General features: G+C 30.0%; 3 protein-coding genes and 1 long non-coding RNA gene across 8 annotated transcripts; 2 read left to right on the top strand and 2 right to left on the bottom strand.

Annotated features, from left to right (window-relative positions):
- Nucleotides 1-135: 135 nt before the first annotated feature.
- Nucleotides 136-9752, top strand: LOC114130050 (zinc finger protein GLIS2 homolog). Of its 3 annotated transcripts, XM_050201482.1 has the most exons (6): nucleotides 136-325; nucleotides 400-450; nucleotides 1921-2058; nucleotides 2124-2254; nucleotides 4739-4939; nucleotides 8975-9752. In XM_050201482.1, the coding sequence occupies exons 2-6, from the start codon at nucleotides 410-412 to the stop codon at nucleotides 9091-9093; spliced, it is 630 nt and encodes a 209-aa protein (XP_050057439.1). In that variant the 5' UTR covers nucleotides 136-325; nucleotides 400-409; the 3' UTR covers nucleotides 9094-9752. The 3 variants fall into 3 exon arrangements, with proteins under 3 accessions (XP_050057439.1, XP_050057438.1, XP_027850738.1); XM_050201481.1 differs by having other exon boundaries at nucleotides 136-450; XM_027994937.2 differs by having other exon boundaries at nucleotides 139-450; nucleotides 2136-2254.
- LOC126550278 (uncharacterized) lies at nucleotides 5581-6687 on the bottom strand. Its single transcript, XR_007604325.1, has 3 exons — nucleotides 6366-6687; nucleotides 5885-5978; nucleotides 5581-5639 (listed from the first exon to the last, which is right to left on the bottom strand). It is a non-coding gene; the product is annotated as an uncharacterized LOC126550278 (long non-coding RNA).
- A 2548-nt stretch (nucleotides 9753-12300) lies between the features above and the next one.
- Nucleotides 12301-23887, top strand: LOC114130036 (voltage-gated potassium channel subunit beta-2). Of its 3 annotated transcripts, none has more exons than XM_050198945.1 (8): nucleotides 12301-13856; nucleotides 18697-19110; nucleotides 20138-20265; nucleotides 22613-22819; nucleotides 22907-22992; nucleotides 23077-23133; nucleotides 23240-23428; nucleotides 23587-23887. In XM_050198945.1, the coding sequence occupies exons 1-8, from the start codon at nucleotides 13666-13668 to the stop codon at nucleotides 23686-23688; spliced, it is 1374 nt and encodes a 457-aa protein (XP_050054902.1). In that variant the 5' UTR covers nucleotides 12301-13665; the 3' UTR covers nucleotides 23689-23887. The 3 variants fall into 3 exon arrangements, with proteins under 3 accessions (XP_050054902.1, XP_050054904.1, XP_050054903.1); XM_050198947.1 differs by having other exon boundaries at nucleotides 12313-13251; XM_050198946.1 differs by lacking the exon at nucleotides 12301-13856 and adding an exon at nucleotides 14602-15581.
- Nucleotides 23455-27430, bottom strand: LOC126549531 (T-complex protein 1 subunit epsilon-like). The gene is made up of 8 exons (XM_050198944.1): nucleotides 27165-27430; nucleotides 26659-26884; nucleotides 26392-26590; nucleotides 25350-25542; nucleotides 25006-25275; nucleotides 24617-24802; nucleotides 24235-24553; nucleotides 23455-24158 (listed from the first exon to the last, which is right to left on the bottom strand). The coding sequence occupies exons 1-8, from the start codon at nucleotides 27270-27272 to the stop codon at nucleotides 24031-24033; spliced, it is 1629 nt and encodes a 542-aa protein (XP_050054901.1). The 5' UTR covers nucleotides 27273-27430; the 3' UTR covers nucleotides 23455-24030.
- Between the last annotated feature and the right edge of the window lie 208 nt (nucleotides 27431-27638).

Here is a 27638-nt window from a genome sequence, read left to right as displayed (position 1 = left end):
GATATTTATAATGACATCTGTATATATATCATAGATTTACCCCCTGTCAAGATATAAAATATAATATTAACAAAAGACCCCCAGCTAGGAGGCCACATTGAGTCCATATGGCAATGGCATATTATTATTAACACATACGTTTAAACGTTATTTAAAAACAAGACGAGATGGATTATTATTTTTGTTGTCTGTTAGTGTGTAGGTATACAATCGTTTCTGTTCATAGTTTAGTTACGGGCATGCAATCATCCCGAATTTGTTGACCTCTTCAAAGACTGTAATAGTTATAATTTCTGAATTCAACTCGACAATGAATTACATGAAGGTATACTTTCCATAATTAGTTAATGCGAACATTTGTTTTAACGTCAGAATTCATGCAATGAAACATATTTTTAGTATCAATAACATGCTGGATAACAATGATGAAGATTCGTCGTGCACTTGCAAGTAATAATTTTTAGATTTTAATTTAATCAAAAAAACATTACACTACAATACAACTAAACAAGTTCATAATAATACCGACTAAATTAGACTTAGACATAATATTGTTGGAATTTTCTATTTACATGCAACATGGTGCAATAATACTATTATAAACTATAAAGTAACAAAATATAATAACAAATAGTTAATAAGTATTGCAATAGTCAATAAGCTCAGTCTTCACTAAGTAGGTACTAACCATATTATTATAATTTATAATAGCCTACAGTAGTGCAATTACAGTGTAATTTACACATACTAAGATACTTATTCAGGTTAAAATAAAAACTATTTTTTTTTTTTTTTTTATTTCATTTAATTTCAAGCCTATTTTTATAATTTATATTAATTACGATTAATATTAATGTTTTTTAAAAACACTAACAAATAAAATAAAAATATAGAAACTATATAGATAGGTACAATATAGGTAGGTATATATTATTTAAATTTTAGAAGTACTGTTATAGCCGTAATTTGTTTGTTAAAAAATAGGTTAGGTTAGGTAGGTACCTCCATATTATATTTTTCTTAGATACAAAATTTAAATACATAGACCTTTGTTTCTGATTGCAGTACTAAAGTATATACTATATAGTTACCTAATATACATATTACATATTATATAATTATTTATTACATAATATTTATTTGTTTATTTTTGCATTGATTACGTTTTTTGTGTTGTTAGAGGAGTATAATACAAGTACATTAAAATATCTTTAGATTAATTATAATTTAAATATGGCCAATATGGGTATATTTTAACATTTCTATAGATTTTTAGACTACGATGCAGAATAATTAATTAAATATAATAATAATTAACTTGGGTAGTTATAAGTACCTATACAACAGTTTATAGTGGACATTTTGAATAATAATAAAATAACAACGAGTAGTACCTATGTTAATTTATTGGGTTTGTACTAATAGTATCTATTAAAGAGTAAAGAATGTGAAAATAGTCAAATTGTATACAATTTGATGAATTATTTGATGTATTTTTGAAATTATGAATTATCCTTATTCAAAATTTCTACAATTTTAAAAATTTTCTTTTCAATTTTATAATTAAGTAATTCTCTTAAATTGTTAAGTATTTTAACATTTTTGAAAATCAAATAAAAAATACATGCGTGTTTTGAAAATTATGTTGAAAGGTGATCATTAATGATGTATTACATAAAAAAAAAAACAACTGCACAAAAATATAAACACTAAATTTTGAATTAGAACTACTGAATTTTAATTAGGTACGTATATACAATATGCACCTATAATACATAACATTATATTGTACCTATGTAGATATGTCAGATATCATTGTTTAATTTAAATTTATTATACATACAATTTATACTATACGAACATAATTATACAAACAATAATCATTAAATGTATAATAATATGTTTTAAACATATAATTAGGTGGGAAAATTGTGATTTGTATATGAATAAAACAGAACTGCCAAAACATGTAATAGATCACATTGCTCCAGAATCCCAAGGGTTGTTCTATTGCAAATGGAAAAGTTGTACGAGAGGAGATCGAGCTTTTAACGCCAAGTAGATTTTTTTCTTTAGCTCATTACATCACAATTAAATGGTTATCATTTCGGCATTGTAAGTAGATTGACTTTTAGGTACAAAATATTAGTCCACATACGCACTCATACAAACGACAAGCCGCATCAATGCTATATATGTGGTAAAAGCTTTACGCGGGCTGAAAATTTGAAGATTCATGCTCGTTCGCATACAGGTGAGTAAAAACTGACATTTTTGTTTATTTAATTATTATGATTTATAAATAATAATGAATAAAATAATGTACCAATGAGGTTAGTTATTATTATTTAAAAATAGGAACATATTATTTGTAATTGTAAATAAAATTTTAATACAAAACAAAAAGTATAAGATTACCTACCTCTAAAGCTATACATTGTTATAGCTATATTATGTATGTGTATTTTAAAAACGATTGAATTGACTATCACTATGACCATATTATTATATTAGTAGATAGAATATAAATTATAATCTACATATATTATGTTACCCTAAATGTCCACAGTTGCCAATTATTGGTGAATGCTGGCAGTCACCAGTGACTGTCGTCATCGTTTTGTTAAACCAAAATCATTGGAGGTTAAAAAATACTCTTGATCCGTGTCAGGTTTCAATACATCACATAATTCTTCATCTGTTTATATATTTTATTATTATATACATTATATATAGAGTCTATTATTATAGAAGCATAGGCAATAATACACTATAGCGAAGTATCTATCTTACGAGTTACGTTTTAACTTTTAACGATACACTGAAAATAAATAAGGCGCCTAAGCCTAAGTATTCTAATCAGTATATTATATAGTAATGATGATACATGGCGTACATTCATTAATCATTATACTTATTATATTTTAATATACCTTTACTTCTATTTTATACAATTCACAGAAGTTAATCATTTGCAGACTTGTAGTACTTCAACAAACGTAATACCTGACTTATAATTTTATGCAAATTTCTCAATTGCTCGAGTTATCAATACATGTATACCTATTATATATATTACGTTTATACAATCTGTACGAAATAAGTCTATTTTCAATTGTATTTAAAAACAAACCATTTATTTATTTTATATATAACTTAATGTTTTTATAAGTATACTTACTCGTGATCTCACGCTTTAAAATTTTACCTACATTTTTAAAATCATTATACATTTACGAATATAAATTTTAATATATTAATGAATAAATGAATTAATGATTAAATATTTAAATTTTATAATCTTTTCTTTCTAATGAAAAATATAATTGACCTATGGTATAATGTATTGTTTTTCAAACAAGTAAGGATGATGCATCACACGGCGCCTACTTATTTCATTAATACCAGAAAAAAAAACAAATATACTTATAGTTAACAGATATATAAATATTATCTATTGAATAATCAAATTAATTATAATTAAAGTGTAATCAAAATTGCATATTTAAAATAATATTAATTTAAATTAATATTCAATTAGCTGTGCAGTAGTTAATTAATCATAATAATTTTGATAAATATAATATTATATTGCTAATATTTTATGCAGCCATGTAGGTGTAAGGTATTTCACACATTAGACTTTAAATAGCCATCTAACACAACATGACTGTACAGTGTACAGAGTATAGAAGTTAGTATTTAGATTAGCGGTGTTTACTAGTTGCGGTCAAAATAAAAAATTACGTACTAGTTGCGGCCATCTCTCAAAAAGGTAATATCCTGGACCCTGATTATAATATGGGAATTAGGAAATTTCATAAATGATATAGTCATTTACTATCACAAAATCATAACCAATAAAATTAATTTATTAAAATATTTGAACACACTAGAATGTACATTTATTCCAATCTAAGTATTATCTACTATAGACTATAACACTATACATACTTTATTTTATGTTATTATACATTGAATTATTTTTTATTAATATTAAAATTATAAAATCTCATATAAGTACTTATTGAATCAGTTTTAAGAAAATGTGTTTAATAATAACAATATATGTTTAATATTTAACTTTTAACTGTCAACCATTATTACGTATGTGGTTTTGAATTATCGATCTACCAGTTTTTCTTTTTTAACAATTGATAAAATGTGTATGGTATTGAACAGTTTAAAATATTCGGTTATGAATGATAAGTGTGTGGTATACAGCCGTGTGTATGATTTTAGCAGAAGCATAATTATAAGTATTTTTTTCTGTGGAGGAGAACAGGTGGCTAAATTTTGTCTCTACCACTTTTCCAAAAGTATAATTATAGAATTAAATATTTTTCAGAATATTTGAGCCGAAAGACGTAAATTTTTATAGGTAAATTATAAGATATTTGATTTATATCAATTTCTACGATGTGATAACAGACATCATGCTTTTCAATTTTCATATGATATAGTATCACACAAAATACAGATCCAGTGGAGTTGATCGGCCCTCATCGCCACTTCCTAAAATTTAGTGTCAAAACGGGTAATTTTGTAAAAAAAAATGATATTAATAACTATAATATTTAATTTATTGTTTTATGATTCCATCAGTTCCTACTTAGAATTACATTTACGAAAGTAATAGAACTAGGGAAACTAGGGGAAGCTAATGATCTATTTGATAAATAATCGGGTAAAATACATAATAATACAGTTATTGAAGTTTGTCAACATGTATCTATAGGTGAGAAACCGTACGTTTGTTCAGTAAATGGATGTAACAAGGCATATTCCAATACAAGCGATCGCTTCAAGCACACCCGAACCCACTTCATCGAAAAACCATACGCTTGTCGAGTGGATAGCTGTCTGAAAAGATATACGGACCCTAGTTCTTTAAGAAAACATGCTAAAAGTCATAATCATCAAGTAAAGATGATATTGAGTACGTATATTACTAGAGTTAATAAAGTACGGTTATCACAATATTAATTATTCATCAATTTGCCAGACTTTAAAAAATAGATATTTTAAAGTTTAAGAATACAATTTATTATCGACGTAATTTTAAATTTAGAGAACTATAGATACTTGAATACTTCCAATGTAAGTAAATATATATAAGTATCTTATAATAATATAATGAATGAAGTTAATTAAGACTCATTTTTATACCTATCAGTAGTTGGAGTTTGAAGGGTTAAAGTTCAAAGGGATAAGCGAAATTTAAAACTAACACTTAAAAAAACTTTATGAGTGCGTTTATAGTTTAAAAAAAAAAATTAGATATTACTTAAACATAAAATAAAGATTTTTCTCAAATTATTTTTATTGTTTTATTGTAATTCAAAAATAAATAAAATATAAGTCATGTAAACTTTGTGTGGTATCACTGTTACTGTTATGATAACAGTATAACACTAACAAAAAGACAAGTTATCATTACGAAACCTCGTGTAGACGTAGTCACTTGTATGTAGTAATATATGTTGTCAAATAAAAATAAAACATATTTATGTAAATGTTAAAAAAAAAAAAAAAAAAAAAAAAAAAAAAAAAAAGAATTAATAAATAAAATAATTTAATAAAATTAATTACCTACTATTTTGTTAAATACTTAAATATTATATTGTAAAATTAATTACCTACTATTTTGTTAAATACTTAATATTATATTGTAAAATTAATTACCTACTATTTTGTTAAATACTTAAATATTATATTGTAAAACTAATAACTACTATTATGTATTTATGTTAAAGATTATGTTGTAATTCTAATCATTACTAATTTAAATTAATAAGATTAATAATTGTTAAAAAAAAAAAAAAAAAAAAAAAAAAAAAAAAAAAAGAATTAATAAATAAAATAATTTAATAAAATTAATTACCTACTATTTTGTTAAATACTTAAATATTATATTGTAAAATTAATTACCTACTATTTTGTTAAATACTTAAATATTATATTGTAAAATTAATTACCTACTATTTTGTTAAATACTTAATATTATATTGTAAAATTAATTACCTACTATTTTGTTAAATACTTAATATTATATTGTAAAATTAATTACCTACTATTTTGTTAAATACTTAAATATTATATTGTAAAATTAATTACCTACTATTTTGTTAATACTTAAATATTATATTGTAAAATTAATTACCTACTATTTTGTTAAATACTTAAATATTATATTGTAAAACTAATTAACTACTATTATGTATTTATGTTAAAGATTATGTGTAATTCTAATCATTACTAATTTAAATTAATAAGATTAATAATTGTTAAAAAAAAAAAAAAAAAAAAAAAAAAAAAAAAAAAAAAGAATTAATAAATAAAATAATTTAATAAAAATTAATTACCTACTATTTTGTTAAATACTTAAATATTATATTGTAAAATTAATTACCTACTATTTTGTTAAATACTTAAATATTATATTGTAAAATTAATTACCTACTATTTTGTTAAATACTTAAATATTATATTGTAAAATTAATTACCTACTATTTTGTTAAATACTTAAATATTATATTGTAAAATTAATTACCTACTATTTTGTTAAATACTTAAATATTATATTGTAAAATTAATTACCTACTATTTTGTTAAATACTTAAATATTATATTGTAAAACTAATTAACTACTATTATGTATTTATGTTAAAGATTATGTTGTAATTCTAATCATTACTAATTTAAATTAATAAGATTAATAATTGTTAAGATGTTGATATTATATGAAAAAGGGGGAGATGTGTGGTATCACTGTTACTGTTATGATAACAGTATAACACTAACAAAAAGACAAGTTATCATTACGAAACCTCGTGTAGACGTAGTCACTTGTATGTAGTAATATATGTTGTCAAATAATTAAATAAAACATATTTATGTAAATGCAGCTTATGAGTAATAAATAAAACAAACTTCATGATAACTTGAAATGTCTCACTAATAGGTATCTTACTTTATTATTTAAATTATTATCATTTTTTATTATTATACAATAACATTTTCAAAATATTTAAATTAATTTTCAGATACCTGTATTTATACCATACAGCAGAGGTACTCAAACTATTTGTATGATTTACCGATTTACCCATTTGTTCATACAATTCTTTTTGGGGAGGATCGAGGTTATTGAAATTTATAGGAGCTTAAGCTCAACCTCAATAATGTACATATTTATACTATAAATCTATTCATGTCGTTGTATAATACTCGGTATATTAACTATAATATATAAAATAAATTATACAATAATTATTATATGTATATGATATACTATTAATATAATAATATTGCATAGTTTTTTTCAGAATTGCGTGCGAAAATCATTATCTATGTAAAATTGCATGCTTAGTTTTTTGCGACAAAGCTATAATAGCTGCGTGAGTGGTTTTATTACGACAAAGCCGAGTTGCGTGCGCAGTTAGTAAACCAACTAACTAAGTTAGGTCGGTTAGATTTCGTGGATTAGTCATAAACAATTGAATTAAATTTAAATATATATGTATACTCGTATTGTGTACTATACATATTATACATATTTTGACCAAATATTGTATTATAAATTTAAAATATATCAGTAAAAAAAATCTACGAAGAATATTTGTGTGCTATAATACTGATTTTGATCAAAATTTGTCAATGTAGTGCCAACAATATCCTAAGATACATTATATTGAATTTACTAGCTATACTTTCAAATAATATACCTAAGCTAGTTACCAGCTCAAACTTTTATGCAAGCAATTCGGACTTAACCCGAAAACTACTAATACACAACTTAGCTGTCACAAAAAAAAAACTGTGCACGCAATTAGGTTGTTCATCAATATTGCCATTTTGACACGCAATTTGGTTGCAGCCAATAATTATTGAATAATATATGCTATGTTTCGAATAACCTAAATTTACCAAGTTACTAATAGAAAATAAATTACTCCAATAGCTACCTGTATAAATAAATAAATATATCATAAAAAAATATTTAGGAATACAAACTGACACAGTCTCTGATCAGAATCGTTTTTCGTACTCATGCAATGATTATAATTGTATTAAAATTAAATGCAAAGTATTCAATTCAGTATATCACAATAAATCACTGAAATGGATTTACATTGAATAACTCTTTAATACAAAATGGTACAGAAAAAGTAAATATATTTTATCAATCCTTATATTTCTTAAATGTTTATAATGTGGCCATCACCCGTAACGTGAATAATTTCGGGATGGTATCGTCGAATTCTTCTCAAACGCTCTCCGACATATCGTAAAAACCGCGAGAGTGCATTAAGGGAAAGTTCGAGTGCCATCCCGATATTGTTTGCGTTACGGGTGATGGCCACATCAAACATTTTTAGGAATATAAGGTTGGTTTCATGAAATATGTTTACTTTTTCTGTACCATTTTTTTTTAATCAAGTTATTAAATTTATATCCATTACAGTGACCTACTGAATAACGACTATACAGCTGTTACTCTCAAAAAGTCGAAAACTATTATACATCATAGTAACTTCGTTGGTTTTTGGTCGTTCATAGTTTTTTAATTGTACATTAATATAAATGATATAATTTAAGTAAAATGTGATATTTTTGTGAATATTTTGTTGTATTATACAAAATAATATTATAATAATTAATAGGATAAATTAATGTTGTGTACAGTAATACTATTAAATATTACATCACTTTAACTATTAATATTGAATAATAAGTAAAATATTCGCGATGCTGAAATTAATCACTTGAATTATTATAAATATTATTATATTATGTTGGTTAGGTACGTATAATTAATACGTCATACATATTACATATATATTAGATACCGTACTGATAATTTGTATAACTATATATATATTTAATATGTATGTGTTGATAATAAATACAAATAACTTAAGAATTTAGTTTATACGTATCAATTAACATGCATTTTATGATTAATTTTCAGCGCAAGATACGAATCCGTGTTGTTCATCGTCGGTTTTCATAAATCCTGCTTGTTCAGCATATTCCATTTCCAACGTTATTGACCAACCATTAGATTTATCAATTCGTTGGAAAAAATAATTGTACTATAAAGTAGTGTTTAATGTTTTAGTGCAAATGATAATTAGTCAACCATGTATATGGATAATGGATTTATCATAATAATTAATGTACATACTTTTACGTCTTATACATTTTGTTTTATTATTGTGCACGATGAGTTTTTAAAATTATCGATTTAAATAAAAGTTTTGAAATCATTTCCGCTATTTTACTATAGCGAATTTATATATTTTTTTTTATCTACGTATAATCTATAGCAATATTACAATAGTACTTATCATCAGAATTTATTAATTACTAATTATTATTATAGTAATTAGAGTAGTGTTGATATTATGTATGTTAGAATTAATAATTAATTATCATATTTACTTTGATCAATTAACTTTTTTTTTAATATACAATGTTACATTCAACCAATGTGTGACCTACAAATGTATAGTAATCTCTAAAATGTCCTTCGGGTCACTAATGACATGACCTACCTACTACTACCTACAACTATATCTATACAAATAGATACTTTTTTATGATTAATATATTAATCTTAATTTAAATATGATATCATGTATTCCTCACACATATTTGACCTAATTTTTTGTAAGTTAACATAATATTTATATAATACCTTTTTACTATTATCAATTAATATTTAATAAAGTCAACATAAACATATATATATACCTGCTACTTGGGTAGTTTATTGTCAAATAATGCAGACATACATTAGATGGTTTATACTTTATATAATTAATAGGTATAGCAAAAAAGAGTTATTCTTAACCAAAAAATTCAAAAAGTAATATTAAGTATACATAATTCTTCAAATATATAATTTAAAAATATATATTCTATATTGATAAAAAACTTACTCTGACAAAGTAAATAATTTTCATTTTTTTAATTATAGACTTTAACTTATAAATTGTAACATATTAAATGACACCATAAATAATGTTTTGATTTCATATATATTGAAAAATTCAAATTCTAAGTAATTGATTATTGATGAAATTATAGTTTTATATAGTTGATATATTATATAATTATCACTAAAAGCAATTACAATAATATTATTGAAAATAGGTATAGTTTTTACATGCTGCTACAATGATTAGATATAAAATTCATATAATAAGATTATATCATACGCCTTTTAATCAATAAAAAATTTATTAAAAATGTGATAAAAAAAAAAGAAAATGAAGAAAAAATTAAATTATTTTACGAAAATTATTCATAACTAATAACACCTTTTTTTATTAATACCTATTGAATGTTATTTTTTGTACGTAAACGAAATGATAATATTGAGATATAAATAATAAATATTAAATTATTAGTAGAGTACCATTTTTAAAAATCATATATAAATCTGATTGCAACTGAAGAGTATTCACTTCTGAATTAGTTATCTTATACATGTTTGTGACGTTTGTGTCATATATAACATAAATATTTAATAATGAGATTTATCAAATTTAAGATGCAATTTAGGTTAACCCATAAACAGTGATATATACATAATTTATATTGTATCAGCATGTGGGTAGATAATTTCCAAAACTGATTTTTTTTTTTTTTGAGGTACAAATTTTCTTTATGGTCATTTAAAGAAAATTTAACGAATTTTTCCAATGTTTTTATTTATTTATTTATTTTTTTACATACTATAATATTTAAAAACTATTATAGTTAAACATATTGTATTGGTTATTACAAGTTACAATAAGTTTTATTCGTTATGTAGTAAGTTTATTTCATAAAAATTGGTATATATACTACTCAACACGAACATTATTAAAACGTTATTACGATTTGTAACATATTCACAACATGCTCGTGACACGCGTGCGCCTTTGTCGTATTTTTAAAATAATACACATGCGCGCTGTCGTATACACTGTTACATATATTATTATATCATAATAAAGTATGCACGCGAAGCGCCGGCGGCAACACTACACCGCTATCCACTCAACGTTCAGTGGCACCCTTTGCTACTTTGTTTTTATCGAAAAAGTCGCGTGGCGCGCGTACACATACAAACACTGAACATACAGGATGATTCACCAAGCACGCTGTCATTTTTATGCTTCGATCACTCACATTTTTTCAAACTTATTCAAACTGTAGTTTTTGAAATTGTTCGGTATACAGATAAAGACCATATTCGCAATTTCTTAAAAAAAAAATTATTCATATCATTGCATATTATAACCCCGAATTTATACAAACAAATTTTGTTTAGATGAGAAACTCTATTTTTACTGCAGTAAACTTTTGAGTTGTTGATTCGTTTTAAAATGTTTATGTATCAGAATATAGAACGAGTTGTTTCTAAATCTTTAAGTTTAATAAACAAAAATCATACAATTTTCTTAACAACAACACATTATTACAATTTTTTAAAACACTTTACTCGGGCTTGAATATTATTTTATTATAAAGTTAGGATACAATTCAGTGAGCATTATGCATGCTCAGAAAGTATGAGGGCTATGATTGTATACAAAACACATAACATAGATCTTAATAAACTTAAGTTTAAATGTTATTCGTATTATCCGGTACCTATAATCGGACAATTTTTACACACTCTGCCAATAAAATTACCTATTAATGTTAACTAAAACGATTACTGGTTACTAATTTACTTATATCTTTTTAAAATCATCATAACTCGTGTGGGATAACTATTCTTTCAAAGTAGATCATACAGTTTATTATGACTTCGCCGATGTTTGTCGTTCGAATTTCAATTTCGATTTCAATATACCTCGCATATTTTCAAAGTCGACATTAAAAAAGGCTCTGAATGGAAAAAAATAAAGAAAAAACAACTTTTTTAAGTAACACACAATATATTGTAAAATAAATCCTCGATAATTTCCTAATAATAACGTGCCTATATATTGTGATCTTCAATTAGTATAATATATCATGGAAAATTTAAGAAATCTTTTAATTCGAATAAACAAACGGCGATCGGAGCACTTAATTTTGGACGAGGACACTCTCGGTAAAGTATCATCCTGTATATCATATACGTATGTGCGACGGCGGCAGTCGTAGCGTGCTGCCCGTGTGATGCTATGCCGGGTCGGCGGCGGCGGCGGCGGCGCGTGGAAGATATCCGCGAAGCGCTCGAGCAGCGTATTTAGACCGTCGTCGGCGGGGGTGTGTTGTGGCCCGTGAACGATCGTGCGCTGTCGTTTCCTATTTCGCGTGCGTGTGTGTGTGTGGGTGTGTGTGTGTGTCCAAACACGAGCAACCAGAGGCCGCCGCCGAGCGGATTACGAAAATAAAATCCCCCATACGCCCCTAGCGAACCGACGCCTGTTGGTCCCCGCGATTAACCGTCGTCCCGATCGCGGCGGTCAAAATTTCTGTTGTTTTAAATCGCGTCGATTGTCCACAACGAATTACACCCGTTTCACACCCGCTCTGTACAGTATATATATATTATTATTCGTCAATTAACCGTTAAAATAATATTACCTACACGTATTATATTTAATTGATATCGTTTTCGTTTCCGGAGTTCGGTTTTCGCGTTTCGGACGACCGACGAGTGGTGTTAATTGATTACGACTGTACGACGATAAAACTATGTAGTACTCAAGTCCGCACGGCCGTCGGCGCGATCCGTTAATAAATCGTCGCGTTCGCCACCCTCACGTCGGGCCGCCAATTTGTACGTCACCGTCGTCGTCGTCGTCGTCGTACGAGTAATTATTATTATTATCATCGTAATTACAGTCGTACACCGCGGCCTGTGCAACGGCGCCCGGTGAACTTTTAACTCCGTCTTCGCCGCCGCCGCCGCCGCCGCCGAATATACTTGGAATGCTATAGCCGTCCGCGCACACGCCCGTCTCGGGCGGTTCTATTATTAAACGTGTCCGTCGTCTCCTCCGGCACGGTGGTGCGGTGCACCGCGTCGGGTTACGACCGCAATAACCGTGAACCGCAGGTGGTAAGCGGGTGTCGTCGTGCGAAAATAATTCGCGTGTGCACGCGACAATACACACGCATAAATACGCGCGTTTATATTATAATGTGATTCGCGTCGACGACGATAATATTGTAACATAATAATATTGTGCTACGACCGCAACAACAATATCTAATAATAAATGGTCGCGGCGGGGAGGAGGAGACACTATCTCGTCGGTACGTATATCATCGTACGACCGGAATACGACACGCTTTATTCCGCGTACGCGAGTAGACCACACGTGGCCGGATAGGTCGTGGCGGTGGAGGTGGCGGCGGCGGTGGTGCAGTCGGAGAAGGAGCGGGAGGAGGCGTAGGATCAGGAGAAGTGAGAGCAGGAGAAGGAGTCGGCGGCGGCGGACGAGTGGTGTGGTAATATTAATAAACGATTCCCTACGCTACAACTATATATACGCCGGTCGCGCGATATATAGTCGGTGTAATAGTAATAATAATATAATATTATTATATCGGACGGGCGGCGGAGTGATCGAACCTTCCAAGCTGGCCCATCAGTTTTGGCTCGGTTGGGGTTCGGGCTCGGGCTCGTGCCGCGCGCAGACGGACGAGGAGAAGAAGGAGAAAAAGGAAATGGCCGAGGCGGCGGCACGGCACGAGCTGTACACGCAACAGCAGTGGGCCCACCAGCGGGCCGAACGCGCCGAGCGAAACGCCGAGAGACTGGAGAGGGAGATACAGGCGCAAGCCGCCTCGGCCGCCGCGTCAGAATCGCTCGCCGAGCTGCACTACGTCGACAGCCTGTCCGGGTCCGTTCAATCCATGTAAGCGCGTTTTTCTTTATACGCAAAACTATATAAAATTATATTAATATATTAGTCAGCACCAGTAGTATCTAGTACGCACTAAACACGTATATTTATAAATATCTATCGATACGCACGTAATATACGCACCCGTCTGCCTGCCAAAGAAGATTTAAAATAATAATTGTATATTTAAACGTAACCGTAATGTTATATGGGATGACTTATGGCTGCAGTTATAATGACTATATTATTGTAATAAGGGAGATTCTCAACAATACGTTTCGCGATTATATTACATTATTATTGCTATAATATCACGTCTACGCGCAACAGTTTGTTGATAAGTACTTACGACCACAATATTATAATACTCAATAATTATCGTGCGTAAATCGTTCGCTTATATACACCGCTGACTTATAGTTAGCCCGAGACACCGATACTCGATGTGTAGTACCTGTTACATCAATATCATACGTCATGTTAATACTCGAGTAGGAAAATTTTTTTTTAAAAATATTTCTGCACATCTCTGTCAGTCTCGCGTGTACAACTCGCATATCATGACATATACCCAGGTACCATTATTAATATCTATTACGACGCGTGATGTCTGTACACTAATATCGCAGCGCTCAGGACGAGGCGCTGCCCGCGTTCGCCTCGTATTGTAGCGCCGTCGACGGCGGCGGCGGCGGTCGCGAAAGTTCGACCGACCGCCGCCACCCGAAGACTCGTCCGCGGACTGCCGCGAACAACGCGTGTGACTCCGCGATGCCGCCGTTACGACCGTGCGGCGGGAAAGTGGCCGGGCGAGAGCGGCTCGACAGCGATCAATTACTGCGAAAGTCGGCAAGGCACCCGCCAAACTCGGGAGCGCGCGCGCACCCGCACAGACTGCACGACCCACCACCACCCACTATATACGGGGCGGCGTGACCGCGGTTACCCGCGACACACTGCGACGGCAGTCGTACGCGTACACGGTACGGCGAACCATATACACGTCAGCTCCCGCAGGCGCTGCTGTGATATACGTGCGCGAATGATAATATAGACGAGCGATGGGTCCCGCGTAGCCGTTGACCACCGCGACTTCCGGTCGCCGGGCGCGCATCGGGCGGACGTACGAACAATATATATATAACGCAATAATGCGATAAGCGTGCTGCTGCAGCCGGCCGACGGAAATATCGCCAAACGTCACTCTGCGCGTCAACATCCGTCCGCGTACGCTTATATTTTATAATATACGTATTAATATAGTATATATATATACCCGGTAACCGCGGTATACGACGACTGCAATATTATAACATCGTAAACGATCTCGTATTGGGCACCTGTACGGGGCGCGCGCGCGACGATACCATAATATTATGCCGTCGTGTCGCGGTCACCGCTGCCGCCGCCGACGCCGCCGCCGCCGTCGTCACATCGATATCGCGTCACGCGCCGCCCGCCGTACGATGTGAATTCCATTCGCGGTCTTTCGTTTCTCTCTTTTTCTCTTCTCTCTCCTTCTCTGTCTGTCTGTCTGTCTCTCTCTGTCTTTCTACGACTGTATATCTTGTCTCTCCGTCCGTCCGTCCGTCTGTTTGCTGGCAGCTAATAATATTTTGTATACTTCACGCGCGCCCGAGCGATGTTATTTCAATTTCCCGTAAACGACGGAGGTGGTCCCCAGAGGACCAGCTGCAGCTCTAGCAAAGACGACTCGCAACAGACGTCTCTGTATAAGTAAGCTATCATAGTATATACCTATATAAGTACGCTCAAACGATGCTCGATATATTGTATTATTATTTCGTTAATAAAATAGACACGTCCGTATCGACCTGTCTGTTTATTAGTCGTGTAGAAACTTATACTGCCGATTTCGTATAGCCGTCCATTATATTGTTATACTATCATAAATATTTGTAAGGTTTCGACCGAAAAAATAAATACAGTAGATATAAAGCCTATAATACGTATAATTTTTCAGTGAAAAATATGTTTAGGTCATGTATTACAGTCGGGTTACCTTAAAACGCTAGTTTTTTTCGTATGTATACATTGGAATGTTTTGGGTCGACGTCAGAGATATAGAGGTACGTCACGTTCCACACGCTGCCGCGGCAAAGGCGTCAAGCAGTCTCTAGAACTCTGACGGGGAATCGATAAAAACCCTTACAGCTGCTGATGTTACCCTGCTGCCTCGCCACTTTTCGATTGTCCTTACTTAAAATTTATGTGTGTACATTATTTTATAGCATCATTATAGCTCCAGAAACTTTATAATATATAGACTTATTATTATTTATTATGTATATATCGCTTTATTACTAGTTAAAAATTATCATCAAGTGTATAATAGTTTAGCAGGTACATTCTAGGTAATTATTTATTTAAGTACAAGTGTACAAGTGTACAACTATCAATTTTCATACACGCGCAAGTTCAAAATTTCGATATGTACATGGATGTACATAATGTTTACGTGTAAATTTGTCATCATATTAGAATTAGGTGGTAAGAAATTCATTTCGTTGTGTACAATTTACTTCAGAAGCCTATGTCCAGTACCAATAACTAATAAATTATAACATATGCGAGTTTTTATTCCGAAATTTTAATAATAATTGGGCGTTTTCACAGGAAATCTAGTATTTTAGTTTCTCTAACCACTATATAGTGGACAACTAGGTATACTTAACATTTTGTATGATAATAAGTAATAGGTAACTTGTATAAAAAAACAAAATTAGCCTTATAGATAATAAGTACAATTTATACATATTATATGAACTATAGTATTATATTGATTTTATTAAAAGTTTTTAATTATATATAAATGTTAATTGTTAATTTTATTGTTATTTGCTATTATAAACAAATTTAAAAAATAATATTTTTTTAAATTTTCTTATAAAATTTCAAATGTACTGTTATAAATTATAACAAATAAATAATAATACATTTTAGGTACCTAGATGCTTAACCGTTGTAAAACTTTAATATTATATATCTAGTTACTTTATAAGTTTACAACTATGTATACATCGTACATATAATAATCACGGGCTACGACCTACAGCGATTGAACATAAAATACCATTTTATAACACGAAGATTAAGTAAATAGCAAATTAGTTAGCTTATCAAAATTCAAAAGTTATATTAAATAGAAAAAACTTTTACAATTAAGCAAAAAAAAGTTTACTTATATTGCAAATTGCAATCTACCATATCTGTTTTTTTTTTCAATAAAATTGAATACCTATTCTGGTATAATTATGTAAAACTATTATAAACTATATTATATAGCACATACTAATTTAAATTATAACCCTAAACTAAATTTTTTTAATATACGTATAATTCTTGTACAAATTAAAATAAAGCATTATTGCACATTCGTAATATGCTACCTACATATAAACCTATTGAAACATTTAAAACCCTGTTGAATAATAATAATAATAAATGATAATAACTAAGAAGGCTAGGTTATACTGCTTATTGTTAAGTTAAAAATATACGTTGCTAAAAAATCAAATGTTTATACCTTAGAAGTAATACTGCTTATAATAAAGTCTATATTTAATCTATGAATAAGCAATCGTGTAGCTAATAATGTATATGCTTAATCGTACAACTATCCAAATAATCGACATCTAGGTACTTACGTGTTTTTATTTATAGTTTTAAATTGCAAAACTTGCAAAAGTACAATGTATATATATAAATATTCACCACAAGTCGTGTAGTCGTTTACTCGTGTAGTAAAACAACAGTATTCATATACGGTTCTTATTTTTTTGATCAGGTCATAATCACCTACAGTTATAATTTATATAGGTAAATTCATGTAAACTAGGTGTATGTATGAGTAAATATGCGATTAGTTATGGAATATTGGTGTATCTAGTATCTACTGTGAGTTTTAGAGTCTTTCAGTCATATACATATATATTATATTATATACGATACATTTACAATTTGATTTTTAAATAATTATACTGTGCTGTCTTAATGGGTAGGTATAGGTATATATATTTATACAGCAGTAAAACATAGCTATACGTATAAGTAGGTACTAAAACTAAATCGTGTAATGTAAAAAAAAAACAGTAAAAAGTTTAAGTACGTATACTCCATTAAATGTAATAAACTAAAATGAAACGACAGGAGTTTTAACACTATAAAAACCCCAGTCCCCAACACTTTTACGTTACTGCAGCTTTAATATACGGATTAACATTCCACACTGCAGATACATAAATTATACAAGTCGTATCCTCACTGAGTAAATTATAGACCACTGCAGATTCTTTATTAGTTAATTTTGAAAGCTCTATGCAAAATATTCCACTCGTTTCTGAGGCTCTAGAAGTTACTGAGCACTTCGGTGTATCGCGGTGTAAGTAAGTTCCTACATATTATATTATTTACAATTAAAACAACGATCCGGATCCTTTTACGTACCGACCGTACCTCTGTGTACAATATTGAAGTACGCTTAGAAGAATAGAAGATAATACAATGAAATAGTTTAATAGAGTATTATGATGTACTTGGCTCCCTAAGATAATTCTCTGCCCCCTCAACAAAGTGCAGTACGTTAGACAATATGAGTAGCTTTATTGTTGTATATAATAGCTATTATTGTAGAGACATTCTAAAATAAGTTCAATACAGTTTCTGTTTTATTATATTTGATACCATAGAAATATTATACGATTAATAACTCTGAGTGTTACTCGTGTCGATATGTCACGGAAGTTTTAATACCTATAGGTGCCTAAATAACACGATACAATATGGATACCTTTATGTGATGTTTTAATGAACGATTCGCTCTTGTTGGCAGATGCAAGGCGCCGATAGCCAGCCTAGACTGCATGGCCGACCTGGGCAGTACCACGGAACAGCTGTGTGCCAAGCTGCAAGCGGCCGCGGTCAAGGAGTCGGTTGACCGGGTGTCGTCCGCGGCACAATCGCCCAGCCTGACGTCCGGTCTCCGGTACCGGAACTTGGGTAAGAGTGGCCTGCGCGTATCCAACATCGGGCTGGCCACGTGGACCACGTACAACACGGCCATTAATGAGGAACAGCTAGACGCGGTGGTGACGGCCGCGTACAACGCCGGCATCAACCTGTTTGACCTTACCGAGGGTCCGCAGAGCAGCGAACAGGCCGAGACCCAGCTGGGTGCCATACTCAAGAGGAAAAACTGGAAACGAGTGTCGTACAGCGTCATCACCAAAATCCACTGGCACTACAAGTACGTATATATCCGCTACCATAAATCGCATAGTATTAAATATTGTTAGTCGACTGAAGTCCTTGATAAACAGGTTAAAACATAATACCTATGTAAATACTTGAAACCAATTATCATATCAATTATAAATAATCAAATGATAAGTGTAAACTTAGCATCTTACCTACTTGATATACGGTGATACTGATACATTGCTACCTGTATATACTTATCTGTGATTAGCAGAAGTTACACAGTGTATTAGTGTAATTAGAAGTAATAATCACTATTTTTGTAAAATTATACTTAATTTTCATTTAAAACCATGTTTATTTCCCTATACAAGGTGCTAGCTACACTACAGATTGTACCTAATACGCGTTAAAATACATACTTATAGAAAATAAATAACACAACTATATAGTAAAAAAAGGATAACATTGTTTTATTTTATAGTCTGCATTATAATTTAAAATTGGCTCATTCGGATGTGTATTTAGGCGAAGGCGGCAAGCTCTATTTATAGGCTCGGCCACATGAGTCTAGAGCGGTGACATTTTAATTTTTAGGGGTAGGAAATTTTATATTTTACAAAATTACAAAAAGTATTTTTCATTTGATCAAATAAAATGCTTCCTACTATTTTTTAAGTAGACAAATAAATTATTTATATAAAATTTATAATACATATAATTTAGAACTACATAAGTTAAATGATCGCGTCCATTTACTTAAAATTTATCAGCTTCATACATGGGCGCCCATTGGGGGGCAAGATATGGTACTTGCCCCCCTCCCTTGAACAAAATAAATATTATTAACTTGTAGCTCATTAAATATTACCATAATATTATTATTATCGTTATTATCTTACATTTGAGAATTTTTTATGTTGACCCCCCCCCTCCCTAAAATGTTACCTATGGGTGCCCATGGCTTCATATAAAAATATATAATGGTATATACTTATATTATACACACATAGATACCTATAGATACCTGTACTAATATTTTGCTTTTATGTTTTTCGTTTTTTCTCATCCAACAGATCCGAAGAACGAGGTTTGTCACGTAAACACATTATCGAATCGGTTCGATCGTCTGTCGCTAGACTCCAACTCGACTACATAGACATCGTTCTGATTCAAAAGGCCGATCCGATGTGTCCACTCGAAGGTTTGTTTATTTTAACACGATTACAGCTGTCTTAGGTTTTTACATGAAAACAACACAGCACCATTGTACCTACTACATAAAACACAAGTTTTTTCCTTTCAAGGATTTTCCATTACACTGTTTTAAAAAAAAAATAATACATGGCAATTTGTGTTTTCTCAATATGTATAAAATAAAGACATACGATTTTCAAATCCGATATCCTATAAGCTATATTATAATAACCGGGTAGGTATTTAATATAAAATATCTAAGTGCACTTAAACATGTTTAAGCTTAAGTCGTTTTTTTTATATTATTATTTTTAAATAATATGTTAAGTGTACAAAATCCTTAAGTCATAATATGAAACGATTTTTGATAAACCCAACAAATTACTTTTGTTGTCAGTTCTAAACTTCTAAACGTGTAAAATTGGGAAAGAAAATTGTTAAATGAACCAATATTATATTTGTACTTCTTAATCGTATTTCAGTGGGTCTGTTAGTTTCTTGTTAATAGCTTTGTGTATCTAAGGAAATATAGTATAAGAATAATATGGCTATAGGTATTGCTCTGACATTCATAAATCATAATTCACAGTGAATAAACCTATTATGTAGATAGGTAAGTAGTAGCCATGTAGGTATACTAATATTATCTCAGATAGTATTGTACCCATGTAAGGCAATGCCATGTATTGGCTGTATTAATCAAATAATTCTAAATTAAAATTATATATTTTCAACCACCACTACTACATGACCGCTACGCAGTCACGGTACATGGCACGTCATGCAATCAGAGTATTGATCGAGTCTAAATAAATGTCAAACATTCAATTTTAAACAGCCATGTATTGACTGAATTTCTATCTTTAGATATGTAAAATATGGTTTTATGAATTTAGATAAATTTATTGTAAGAACCGGGATCCTTATTAATGAAAATGTTCACAGGACTTAGTAATTACTAGGGCTTGGATTTTAAAGCATAATAAGCAACTAAAAAAGCACACGATTGTTTTAAAAAAGCAAAAAGTAAGTACATTTATTTAAAAAAAAAAAAGCAAAAAAAAAAATATGACTAAAAATTAACACGAACTATAGTTATAAAAATGAATAAAAAAATGTTGAAAAATTAATTTAAATTTAAAAAAGAATCAATTACCATGTATTTCTCTAGATGTGCAGTAGTGAAACTGACTCTATAGTCTATACCTATCTATTGTCCGACGGAATATTTTTATACATAGAAAACGACACTCTACGACCACTGAATTGATCGGTGCATACTTCATACAAGAAGTTTCAAATTACAACATTAAATCTTAATTTTGAAATGGTCGATATCGATGTTTTAGGCCGCATACAGTCATTCTTATAGTATATACTGTATACTCTGTATACTGTATAGGTATTGATTGCTATAATATGTATTATGTAATTCGATTTAATATATTTAATAAACAAGACAATAACGAAAACAATAATAATCCAATAGGTACCTATAACGCATTCTGGATTTTACGTTTTTATTAATTGCATTTTTTTATTATTACCATATTAGCATAGTACACGCATGTAAAAATTCTACAGCTGAAATAACTGAAAAAGAAAAAATAGCATCTACATAAAAAAAAAAAATATAAACAAATTCTTTTAATTAGAATCAGAATGACGTGATACGAATTTATATATAATAATAATTAGATTTCTATCTTATTTATAAAAAAAAGAAGCATATGCTTTAAAATCTGAGCTCTTTTAATTACTAGTTAAAAGTGGTTTATCTGAAAGCAATAGACAATAGTACGCAGAATTAGTTTATATACCATTTAAGTATATGTATAAAATTTGTTAATGTAGTTATTAATGTAGTATTCCATAAAAGAAATCATTATACATGTTCCTCTAAGGGGGGGTTTAACCCCTACCTCCCCTATCGGTACGTCACAACCTGAATGTATTCCAACGTATCGCAAAAAAATTATTATAGCATATGCGGTAATCTTAAGTCAAAATCATAATATTAAATATATTAATATGTGACATGAATGTACCTTAGGTACTAACTACTAACACAAAACATGTCCAGAAACGGGTTATCTTAACTCGTGTGATTATTATTTAGTCTGTATACCTACTACGTAATAATATTATAATCGACTATTTAATATATTGCACATCAATATTGTGTGCTTAATACTTTAATTAACTATATAAATAGAAAATAACTACAACATTTTAAAATATATTATTTAAATCAAGCCCATGTACAGGGGGGATTGATCCCACCCCCTTGGAAAATTGATCCTGAATACGTGCTTAATTCAAATAAATAATATTATGTACTAATATGTTTGCAGAAGTAGTTAGAGCTATGGATTTTCTCGTATCAGAAGGACTTATAATGTATTGGGGCACAGCTAAATGGTCACCAATCGATGTCACAGAAATGTATACTGCTTGCAGACAATTAAATTGCTCCACACCTATCCTAGAACAATCGGAATACCATATGCTGTGCAGGGAAAAAGTTGAGATTTATATGCCTGAACTGTACAATAAAATCGGTCAGTGCCATAATGTATATAATATATTAAATGTTAAACGCTAAATTAATACATTTAATTTTAATCTTATATTCAATCAATATCCAGGTGTAGGTTTAATGGCTTGGTCACCATTAGCCATGGGATTATTGCCTTCTTTCAAAGATTCGCTCAGAAGCCGATCGTCCAATAGGGTAAGTGAAGACAAAAATATAATTTTAATTCCATCACAAATAAATAATTGGAGGTATATAAAATTGATGCCTCGCTTGTTTCAGACAAAAGCTTCCAGTATTAGTTGGAACCAAGATGATCGAAAACCTCCAAGTAAAGAGGTATAGACAGTTATACATTAAAATTTTTCATTAACTTTAAGAATAATATTATGGAACTACAAGCAAATTACATTTTTACTAAAAAATGTTTTATATAATATTGCAGAACAATGAACCATTGACAGCAAGAAATACTAAGGAAATATTGTTTTCAATTTCATTAATAGCAGAACGTCTCGGCTGTAGCTTAGTTCAATTGTGTATAGCATGGACATTAAAAAACGAAAGTGTTCAGTGTCTCTTGCTAGGAGCAGCAACAACACACCAGTTTTATCACGCTTTGCATGGATTACAGGTAATAAATTGGATTTACAAAATATATTTATTATATTAAAAAATGTATTTATTTCAAAATGTTATTGCAATAATAATAATTAATAAAAATAATAATTAAATATAATTTATTATTTTAACACACATACACCAAACATTTTATATTATTTTCTGATTTAGTTGTTGCCAAAACTCAACTCAAATGTAATGGCCGAATTGGAGCGTATATTGGACAATAAGCCAGTACGACCACCAATGGTATCAACTCTAGCAATGAGATGACAAACAGTGTGCCCCCCCGGTGTGTTGGGGGGCACAGGCATGTCTGCTGACGGCATGAAAGAAAACAATGACGAGTATGACATGAAAGAACGAAAAGTGCCATTTTGTGTGCTTCAATGAAAAAATAGTTCTTGTGGCGAATATTGTAATCATGTTAGAATTATAGTTTGAAGTTAAATATACGTCCAATTTTAATTGATTAGTAGTGTATTTTGTTATTAGAAAAAAATTATAAATAACTTATAAAATTATTAATGTAAATTTTGAACATAAAAAAAGGACAAGTTTTAGGAAAACGAGTAAGCGCTGATCATCAGTATAGTGTTTTTAAGATATTAAAATCTAATCAAAATTTTCTCCTGGAACTCTGACATCATCTATTTTCAAAATCATTTTAACTAACTGTGCAGCCAAAATAATCTGTTGTTTCTTGCTATGAAGAGTCTCAATAACATTTTGTGCTTTCATGTCTATAAAAATAATAATTAAACATTTTTATAAACAACGTATACAAAATAAGTTTAACAAATAAACAAAATAATTTACCATTAGTTCCAACAAGCATACAATCTATACCAAGAGCTGGATTATTTTCTTTGATTTGTCTTGCTCTAACTTGAGTTAATGTATCAATTGGTGACAATCCACTATTTTCAGCTAAAGCTAATGGAACACTTTCTAAAGCATCTGCAAATGCCCGGTATGCATATTGTTCAATGGATGAAATCTTGTCTGCTTCTGTAGAAACAGCAATAGCGCATGAAATTTCAGCTGCACCACCACCATAAACTATGCGGTTATCTTGCACCAAATTTCGAACAACGCATAAAGCATCATGAATACTGCGTTTGGCTTCTTCAATAATCTAGATTAACATAGAATAACTTAAGTTCATAATACACACTGGCAATATATTAAATTAACCAACCATTTTATTTCCACCACGTATAAATATGGTAACAGCACGTGAATTCTTACATTCTTCAATTACCAACATTTTGTCTTTAGTAGTACCAAAAGAAAGTTCGCTAACTTTTCCAGCATAACCTAATTTTTCTTTAGAAACTTCTTCAAAACGAGGAATAATCCTACCTCCAGTAGCAATTGCAATTAACTAAAATAAGTTTAATGAAACATTTAGTATTTGATAAATATTAGATATTGAAATATATTTTATAATAATAAATATGAGAATAATAAATTACAATATTAATTCTTATATATTTTGATAGTTAAATACATATAGAGATTAACTTCCAAAAGTTAAAAATAAAGAAAAAAATATAAATAATAAATATATAAGTAAATATTTCTTACTTCTATCTCGGGTCCACCAACCCAACGTACAGCAGGCAATTCATGTTTCAATAACAAATGATTAGCTTCATCATCAAAACCCCATTGACAAATTGCTAATGTAGCACCAGCATCTTTCACTTTTTTAACCATTTCATTGAATGTATCTTGTTCGTATTTTCTTAATGCTCTATAGTCTTCAACTGAAGCGACATCCAACTTATGCTTGGTCTTTGGCTTAGGTGGTTCAAACGGACAAGTAAGAATGGCGAGATGAACATTTTTAAGCTCCTAAAAATACATAAAATATTTAAGAAGGTAAATATATCCACAATAAAATTAAATAGAGTACAATATTTTCTTACTTTTGGCATTTGAGGATGTGAAAAGTCTTTATCAACTACAACTCCTTTAACTAACATTGTGTCTTCTAATCTCCCTCCTTCTTTTCCTTGAACTTTGATCAACTCAAAATTTACATCACGTTTATCAAAATCTGCTACAGATATAACTGCATTTACTGCTATTTCAGCCATTTGCCGATGACATTTGTTGACACTAAAATGATATAAATTTAAATATTATAGGTACTTACATCATAGGTATTATTAAAAACAAACTATAAGCCAAAGTAATTTCATTATTAACAATAATTAGAATAAAATTTACTAAAATAAAATATTTTAACGTGATATCAAGTTATTATAGTTATTTTAAAGTATAAAAAATGTCTATACTCAATTCAAATAATATCAAAGTTTTAATTTTTTAATGAACAGCAAGCCTTAGGAGAAATAATACTCGATAATTTTTTTTTTTTACATAATCAAACTGTCATAAAAAATTTGAATTAATAGCTATTGTAATGAGTGAAAATGATGAAATAAAATATAATACCTAGGTAAATTAAATTAAAACTTAATTATTAAAATTAAATAAAAATGTATAACACTTTATCAGGCTTAATTTTTAATTTGTGTAGAACTTAATTTAATATATTAATTAATTATGGTTTTTTAATTAAAAATAATTTTTCTGCACTTTAAAAATATATAATGAACTTTCATTAAAAAATATTGTGTCATATAGTGAAGAAAAAATTTTAACTAGAAATTGTTTTATTAACTATTTTCCTTGGATAATTTTTTACTTAGGAATTTTTTTTTTTTTTGAAATTTATTAACATACCTTAATACCCCTAATTATTTCATCTTTAAATTAAATTTACAAAAAGAAAAACTATAAATGAAATGACAAATTTTAATACATAGAAAAATATAGAGTATTGATGATGATAGTATTTACATATTGATGTGTGTCTGTAGTTTTAATAACTAGTTAATATAAAATGTATTAGTACATTTTAATGAAATTTATTTTGAATAATTTATTAACAATATTTCTTACATTTTGGATCCCAGAGTTGTCATTGCTGTCTTAATAAGGGGTTCCAAGTTGTTGATATCAACTGGAAATGAATCAGCAATAGAGTCTAAATGTTTGCAAGCACTTTGAGCAGCCAATTCAAAACCATCTGCAATTCTAATAGGATGTATACCTTGATCAAGCAAATGTTCAGCTTGTTCGAGCAAAGCTCCGGCAATGACTATAATAGAATAAAACTTATTAATATAAATTAGGATTGTATTAGAAATTAATTAACATTTTACATACCTACAACACCAGTAGTACCATCACCAATTTCATTATCTTGGGATTGAGACAACTGCACCATAAGCTTAGCGATCTCGTGATCAACATCCATCATATTCAAAATGGTGGCACCATCATTGGTCACAGTCACTTCACCATCAGATGACACCATCATTTTATCCAAACCTTTTGGACCCAATGATGTGTACAACGTCTTGGCGATAGACCGTGCGGCCATAATGTGAGACTAAACACGATGAAAATAAACATTTTACGTTAATGCTATTATTGGATTAGGAGATGAATAGATTTTGTGGAATTGTATAACATTTCAAGTCGAAATAAATAAGTTATAACCACCATGTGTGTGCCATAAGACAAAGGTATGTCAGAGCACACCTGGTCACATACACATGATTGTTCGGAATCAAGAAACAACGGTGCGGTCAAATAACGAAAACAATAACATTGCCATAACTTTTGTACTATTCTCCGGCCGTAAGAAAGTATATGAAAGCACCACAAACCTTCAATGCATCGATGCCAGTCAGCCTACGCTGTTTGTGTTGGTCTTTGATGATGATGAACGGCGTACCGAATTCATCGAAACCCAACGACCCGGGTATGAAAGACATGATCCCGTTTTCGACGTTTTCGTTCGTCAAGCCACTCTATACAAGAGCAACGAAAATTAAAAGTACCTAATTGAAACACGAAAACTCATGAAATAAAAAAACTAGAAATGAGAAAGAGCAAACCGTGAGTTGCCCGGAATCATGATTAAGGATATCTTTAATCATGCCCGGAATACTCCTGATATATTTTTTTAGGTTAGGTACTTTTGTTCGTATAGTTTCGCCCACGAATTAAGATTATTTTAAATAATTTTAATTATTATAATATACTATATTATATAGGTAATATCTTAATATAAATATAAAATAGATTATTTTTATTAATTCGTGGTTTCGCCCAGACGACGGTTCAACAATTTCAATGCC

This window comes from Aphis gossypii, chromosome 2 (genome assembly GCF_020184175.1).
Source record: "Aphis gossypii isolate Hap1 chromosome 2, ASM2018417v2, whole genome shotgun sequence".
Classification (NCBI taxonomy): Eukaryota; Metazoa; Arthropoda; class Insecta; order Hemiptera; family Aphididae; genus Aphis; species Aphis gossypii.
Note: the sequence above shows the minus strand (reverse complement) of the source record. Positions and strands in the feature narration are given on the sequence as shown.

Coding starts and splice junctions, on each gene's coding strand:
- LOC114130050 (XM_050201481.1), top strand. CDS start 383: ATGAAACATATTTTTAGTATCAATAACATGCTGGATAACAATGATGAA. Junction 2,059..2,123: donor GATCGAGCTTTTAACGCCAA/GTAGATTTTTTT, acceptor CATTGTAAGTAG/ATTGACTTTTAGGTACAAAA. Junction 2,255..4,738: donor TCATGCTCGTTCGCATACAG/GTGAGTAAAAAC, acceptor ATGTATCTATAG/GTGAGAAACCGTACGTTTGT.
- LOC114130036 (XM_050198945.1), top strand. CDS start 13,666: ATGGCCGAGGCGGCGGCACGGCACGAGCTGTACACGCAACAGCAGTGG. Junction 22,993..23,076: donor GAAGCCGATCGTCCAATAGG/GTAAGTGAAGAC, acceptor CGCTTGTTTCAG/ACAAAAGCTTCCAGTATTAG. Junction 23,429..23,586: donor ACGCTTTGCATGGATTACAG/GTAATAAATTGG, acceptor TTTCTGATTTAG/TTGTTGCCAAAACTCAACTC.
- LOC126549531 (XM_050198944.1), bottom strand. CDS start 27,272: ATGTCTTTCATACCCGGGTCGTTGGGTTTCGATGAATTCGGTACGCCG. Junction 24,554..24,616: donor TACGTGGTGGAAATAAAATG/GTTGGTTAATTT, acceptor ATGTTAATCTAG/ATTATTGAAGAAGCCAAACG. Junction 24,159..24,234: donor TATGCTTGTTGGAACTAATG/GTAAATTATTTT, acceptor TTATTTTTATAG/ACATGAAAGCACAAAATGTT.